This window comes from Capsicum annuum, chromosome 2 (genome assembly GCF_002878395.1).
Source record: "Capsicum annuum cultivar UCD-10X-F1 chromosome 2, UCD10Xv1.1, whole genome shotgun sequence".
NCBI lineage: Eukaryota > Viridiplantae > Streptophyta > Magnoliopsida > Solanales > Solanaceae > Capsicum > Capsicum annuum.
In genome coordinates, this window is record NC_061112.1 from 149,398,440 (window position 1) to 149,405,172 (window position 6,733).

The 6,733-nt window shown below is 36.4% G+C and overlaps 1 protein-coding gene across 2 annotated transcripts in view; it reads right to left on the bottom strand.

The window, feature by feature from the left end:
- Positions 1 to 1,820: 1,820 nt before the first annotated feature.
- The window catches only part of LOC107860464, a 20,741-nt gene continuing 15,828 nt past the window's right edge, over positions 1,821 to 6,733 (bottom strand). The window contains exons 11-17 of one of the 2 annotated variants that reach the window (XM_016705835.2): positions 5,423 to 5,500; positions 5,170 to 5,316; positions 4,053 to 4,160; positions 3,117 to 3,185; positions 2,947 to 3,009; positions 2,696 to 2,847; positions 1,821 to 2,511 (exon numbers count right to left, since the gene is read on the bottom strand). In XM_016705835.2, the coding sequence (XP_016561321.1) occupies positions 2,037 to 2,511; positions 2,696 to 2,847; positions 2,947 to 3,009; positions 3,117 to 3,185; positions 4,053 to 4,160; positions 5,170 to 5,316; positions 5,423 to 5,500 (1,092 nt within the window). In that variant the 3' untranslated portion in view covers positions 1,821 to 2,036. Of the gene's footprint in view, positions 2,512 to 2,695; positions 2,851 to 2,946; positions 3,010 to 3,116; positions 3,186 to 4,052; positions 4,161 to 5,169; positions 5,317 to 5,422; positions 5,501 to 6,733 lie in introns of both variants that reach the window. The other variant, XM_016705834.2, reaches the window with a different exon arrangement.

Consider the following 6,733-nt stretch of genomic DNA (forward strand, 5'->3'; position numbering starts at 1 on the left):
AGTTATTTAGATTAAAATGAATTTAAATTTTAAATATTTATTAGTTTGTTTAGCTGTTGAGATATTTTAGTGAGTTTAAATTTTGAATGTTGCTGATTTTTTTTATTGTAAGGTAGCTATTTAAAGCCCCTTGATGCTCAATAAAATCATTGAATATTATTGAATGCTATTGAAAGTTATTCAATCCTTTGAGAGCCATTTTAACCCCCTTTTCGCTGCCCCATCTTTTTTTTTTTTTTAAAACCAACAGTGGTATCAAGAGCTTCATTGATCTTACGGGATCTGTGAATTCTTCCAAAACACTACCATATCATTTTTTAACCCGCAAGGGCTATCATTTTAACTCGTCAGGGCTACTTTTTTCAACCCGTGCTTATTTTTAAAGCGTAGGGTTATTTTTCAACCAAAAAGATGTCAAGCAACAGTCTCTCATTAAATGCCCCAAAAATTTTCACAGGTGAAAACTACCAAATTTGATTATTGAAAATGAAATTATATCTTCAAGCCTATGATCTGTGGGAAGTTGTAGCGGATGATACACCATTACAACCAGTTCCTGAAAATCATACCGTTGCTCAAATTAAATCTCATTCAGATGAAAAGCTCAAAAAATTCAAAGCCAAAACTGTAATTCAAAATTCAGTCGATTTTTTCTAAAATCATTGCTTGTGAGACAGCAAATGAAGCTTGGGAAAAGCTAAAAAAAGAATATCAAGGAAGTGATCGAGTTAGACAAATGCAAATTTTGAATTTGAAAAGAGATTTTGAATCTCTTAGAATGCAAGAGGATGAAACTATTGTTAAGTATTCTAAAAAGAGTTCTTTGCTTGTCGGTAAAATCAGGTTACTTGGCGAGGATTTCAAAGATGACAGAATAGTAAAAAAATTCTTGTGACAATTTCGGAGAGATTCGAGTCTAAAATCTCATCTCTGGAAGAGTGTAAAGATTCCTCTATGATCTCTGTTGAAGAACTAATAAGTGTTATTCAAGCAGAAGAGCAAAGAAGAGCCTTTAGACAAAACAATGTTATTGAGAGTGTCTTTTATGCACAAAACAAAAAAGGAAAAGGTAATTATCCTCCTTGCAGACACTGCAAAAAGAAAACACACTTGGAAAATTTTTGTTGGTGGAGACCTGATGCAATCTGTGGAAATTGCAAATAAGCAGGTCATGTTACAAAAGTGTGCAAGCTTAAAAACAATCCTCAAGCACAATTTGCAGAAGCAGATATTGAGGAGGAGCGCCTTTTTAAAATCGCAGTAACTAAAGTAAGGAAGAGTGTTGAAAATTGCTTAAGTTACTGCACTAATTTTTAACAAAATAAGTTATTTAGTTGTTGAGACATTTTAGTGAGTTTAAATTTTAAATATTGCTGATTTTTCTATTGTAAGTTGGCTATTTGAAGACCCTTGATGCTTAATAAAATCATTAAATACTGTTGAATTTAACCTCTTTTCTCTGCCCATCTTTTAAAAAAAAAAAAACATGATCATCCAATAGATTCCTGTACAAACACTGTATATATCAAATCTCTGTTGTCATTAGTAGTTGTAGAGGAGCTACAACACTTCACAATTTACCAGAGGGGGCCATTTCTGACAGTGCAAAGGAAAAAATCGCTCATGCTGAGCGTTTTGTCCGATTTGGTTTGTTTAAAAAAAGAGTGGCCTCTTCAGTACCTTGACTTAAATAAAATGACCGTTTAGGCTCTGGACTCCTCCTTTTTCAACCCTTAGCGAGCACTATGAAAACTCACACTTCACAACCATCACTCGCTGTCTCCTCCTGAAACAAACTTATTATGCCAAAATACGTAAAATAACCTTGGCAATCATGAAGTCTCTCTTTCTTTCTTTTTTTCTTATAAATAAAAATAAAAATATTTTGGTAATCATGAAGTCTACCAGAGAAAGATAACTAAATAATCCTGCCAAGAGCTAGTACTATTTTACAACTGCGAATGAAGCAAAAAAGGCATCATTATGTTACATATGTTTGACAATTAGCCATTTGTAAATTAGAAAGCTCCCAACGTTCAGTATAGGCTTCGTTGATGACTTGAGCTCTCAGGAACAATTGGCTCGCCAGTAAAGGGGTCAAACTTGTATGGCTCCCCAGTGAAGGGATCAAACCTGATCCGTGGCCGAGTCTGTTGATGATCAGAAGTTGTGGTAGTGAGTGAACGAAGTCCAACTCTATCATTAGTTGCTGAAGGACTCCATGCTGCCTGAAAAGTTGAACTTGTTTCATCCATCTTTGATACCCGACCAGCTGGAAGGGATGTCGCCTGCAAAATAGGATTTGCTTCCTCCATCCTCCTTGTCGTGCCCCCACCAGATAGGAGTGACTGCAAAGTGGAACCTGCTTCCTCCATCCTCGTTGTCACTCGACCAGACAGAAGTGAAGTCTCCTGCAAATGGGAACTTGGTTCCTCCGTCCTCTTTGTAGTCATCCGTCCGGATAGATGGGGATCTAAATACGCTGAATAGCGAGATGTGTAAACATCAGCCCTGCAAGAAACCAGCAGCAAAGTGGTCCTGTTACCTTAATAGTTTTCTACCTTCAATAATAGGCTTCACTAAAGAGCCATCAAAAACATATTATCACTCCAAGACTACTTTTACTTGCCCAACATCATTCTGCTCTTAGAACGCAGCATATTTCTAATGATCTAGTGGTAAAATGTAAGCTAACCTTGGCAAGGGCAACGGTACTCGCGAGGCATATGAATCTACAACTGGCAAGCGAACTCTTGTAGAGAAGCTGTCTGGTTCTGGTACCCTCAAGGCAGCATCTTCTATCCTCGTCTTACTATCGAACTGTTTCAATCCCAGCTTTTCACACTGCTGCTATTTCCAGAAAAGAATTTGTTAGACAATGAGCGCAAAAGATTATACTAACAAAGATAAAACTTTTGATGCTTATCTGCATTCCGCAGAACTTACTTTAGAAATTAATGAAGCTAAATATCCTCCCTTATTCTGCATATCAGCTCCAGACCACATGAACTATAAACAAAAGGCATTGGAAAATAGAAGCATGAGAGTCTATCTTTAATTGCTTTAGAATATAATAAATTTTCACTAGGAATACAAGAGGTATAAATATTTCATACCTGGTCAAGAATAGATATGGCTGCCGAATCGGGCAACATCTTAAGACTTGCTAAATTTTCAACATGTATCTGAGAATAAACACACATTGAAAACCTTTAGCTGGTTCTACGTAATACACAACATTCAACTCCAGACACAGGTAACCATTGCAGCAAATATTATGAGGCTACAGATGTCGGATAAAGCAGGTGAAAAGCTTATGTTGCATGATATCTTATGCAGACTTTGCGATGCAACATGCGAACCAGGAAAAACTATGCAGTAGTTTGACCACACAAACATACAAGTAAATCATGTATTTGTGGAGTTTACATTTATGTCTTATTTATTCAGTCGAGATAAAACGGGTTATCCCTGACCCTAAGAAATAAGAAGAAAATCCTCCAAAGGAACAATCAATAAAATGGAAAAATTCCATGGATGAACTCACTAACATTAGACATTTACAGTGGTGAAAAAGAATTGATAACTACAGATACCAATCGACAGAAAACAAAGAATCTATATCTTGCCACTACTCACTTGTGCATTGTGATTATGATTTTGGAAGGAGTCAACACCACTCCTTAACTATTTAAAGGAAGAGGCAAGAAAGAGGATTTAAAATTTTATATCAGCTAGTTTGGCAGTTGAATAAACAAATACCAGAAGCCAATACAAACAAACTAGATAATGCAAACCCACACCGAACTTGTGTTTCTTTGACTCACAGGAAAAGAAGAAATTTCATATTTTGCTGTCAATGATAACAGAATTAAAAGGAACACTACTTTGGCCAGAATTAACATGAAAACCTTCTTGACAAATTAGGAAGACATAGTACACAAACAGAATTACTTCACGAATTAACATGAAAACCTTCTTGACAAATTAGGAAGACATAGTACACAAACAGAATTACTACTTCGTGAAGTAGAGTCCATCCATTAACTTACATCATATCTAGTAGCAATACCAAGCCGCAAAACCTTAAGTAAACGTTCTTTGACAGCCCCAGGCAGTGCAATTACAGCAGCTTCATAAGGATCCAAACAATCCATTTCCTGATTGAAGAAATATAATGAAAGCATAAGACGGCAGATTCAGAGTTGTATCGAAAATATCCACCACTCAAATCAAAATGAGCCTAAACAGTTCAATCATGCAACTGACAATAACTTTACATATAAACTCGCTTCAAGCATTTATGCTCAGAATGCCAAATATGATAGTGTTATCCTTATTATTTTCTTGATATGGTATATCCAATCCCACCAAACCTCCATCGCTAAAATTGAGTGCTACCAGAATATTATGTGCCATGAGGATATATACATGAGCAAAATGCAAGTTCAACAAAACGATTACTAGACCAGCATTGTTACATGGGAATGAGTGTCAAGTCCCATATCCACAATATAAGTGTTGCAGAAACTCTAACGTTAAGATAGTCATACCACCATACAAGATTAGAGAAAATCAGAAATGCCCCACATATGCCATAAGGTGCACGTACTCACACAGAGAATAAAGTGAGAGGTCTCTGAATACAATTTGACCAAATGATAAGAATGAGGTAGACCTAAAATCACATTAAAGGAAGCTATCTTAAAGACCTAAATCACATAGAATGAAGTTATCTCAAAGACCTAAAATCACAAAGAATGAGGTTATCTCAAGGACTTACAGTCGAATGAATCCATGCAGATTTAGAGAACCTCTAACACCATGGAATTCCACGTTACAGATTATCCAATGAAATGGGTTCAAATAGAGTGCAATAGATAGTGTAAATTCATATGGTGACCACAACAAGCTTGAGATTGAGGCATTAGTTATTGCATCTTGTATATTTGAAAAGAAGAAATGACGGTATACTACAATGGTAAAACATCATATAAGCTTTGCCCAACGCAAGCCTAGGAAATTTCTATAGAACTGCCTTTACTTCTCTTTTCAAGGAAATTGAACCGGTAAACATTTGAGATTGAAAAGCCAGCATTTAAAATATTATAAAGGAGAAGAGTCATCAGAAATATCAAAAAATAAATTAACATCTGATTGGTATATCACCGGTTGAGCATTTAATTTAGGAGCCCCAACCATCTCAACTTTTGGATCATCCTTCAAAAGCTTGGAATGACTCTCAATGTTACTGGGCATTTTTTGTTCTTCACGACCTCGTTTCCTGTTCTTGTCCGTTGGTCTCGCAAGTTCGACCTGTTTGCAAGCCATAATTAATCACCATTAAGTTTAGATATCTGTAAACTATTGTTGAATAAATCAGCTTGGAGAACTTATCAAAACTAGAAAGGATAAAAATCACCTGAATCTTGCATGAGGGACCTCCCATTGGCCCTTGTACAGTTTTCTCATTCAATGCTCTAATAGCATTATCAAGATCCTATCCTCGTGGCATTCGTAGAAGATGGGGTGGGAAAAGAAACAAAAGAAAGACAATGTCAGCTTTGATAGAAGTGAAATTCCAATTTAAAGGGTCCCTTTTTATTTAGATTTCTAATTTTCATTATAAAATCAGATTTCCCCGCAGAACTGATAGCCAATGCTACTACACAGATCATATCCTTTCAGTTTACTGTACTGCTCCTAGACAAGAAGAATAGTAACTGTCTATTGACCATTAATCATCAAGTAGCAACTTTAAGTGCTAAACAAGACTTGCAAGTTTATTAATGAAAGGAAACTAAGGACAAACTGTGCTTCAAAAAATTTTTTGGCGGCTCTATTACCAAACATTCTGTTACTCTCTCACACACCCGTCCAGGTATGCAGACAACATTTCTCTTTGAGGACATCAGTTCCCTTCTCCCACTGCCCATTGAATTCACCTCCTTGAGCCCTCACTATGTAGATCTAGCCTACTCCATTGGCTATTGATGGTTTAAGGTAATTGTCCCACCACCTTAATGTGCTTCAAATTTCCTGGCAGCTAATCTTTGCTACTTTAGGTTAGGAAGAATCTCTTGTAGTTAACCAGGCACAAGCAGCTTACCTCTTAACATCTTTTGGTAACTTAATCATTCCATAAATTATTTCAACATGAATAAAGAAACTTACATGGTCAATATTACGTAAAGAGTAAGGGACTAGAGAGGATTTACACTGTAATGGAAACAATTAAGGGAGCAGGAGTTTTAGTTGACAGAATGTGGTATTTGGGGCTAGAGTTTACTGACTGTGAAGAAGACCAGAAAAGGCCTCATAGATTCAGGAAATATGACTGCCATGCTATTTGGTACTTGGGGTTAGGAGTTTACTGAAGGTGAAGAAGTTGAGAAGAGACATTGTAGATTCAGGAAATGTGAGGGGCAATGAAGACAGACGATCAGTAGAGTACTTCGATGGATCTTTTTGCATCATATGGAAGAGTTGACAATGAAGACAGATGATCAGTTTAGTAGATTAATATGTACTTACCTTCTCAAGAAAGAAAAAAAAAGAAATATGCTATCAGGATCAATTGAAGCTAAATTTGTTTCTTTCCTTATCATACTTTCTCCTGGAAGCAGGGGGGGAAAGAGACTATATAAGATAAAATTACAGTTGACCACAAATTTCTGTACTTACACGAAAATAGGAAATTACTGGGGCTTCGGCGCCGTCGCTGACCTTCGGC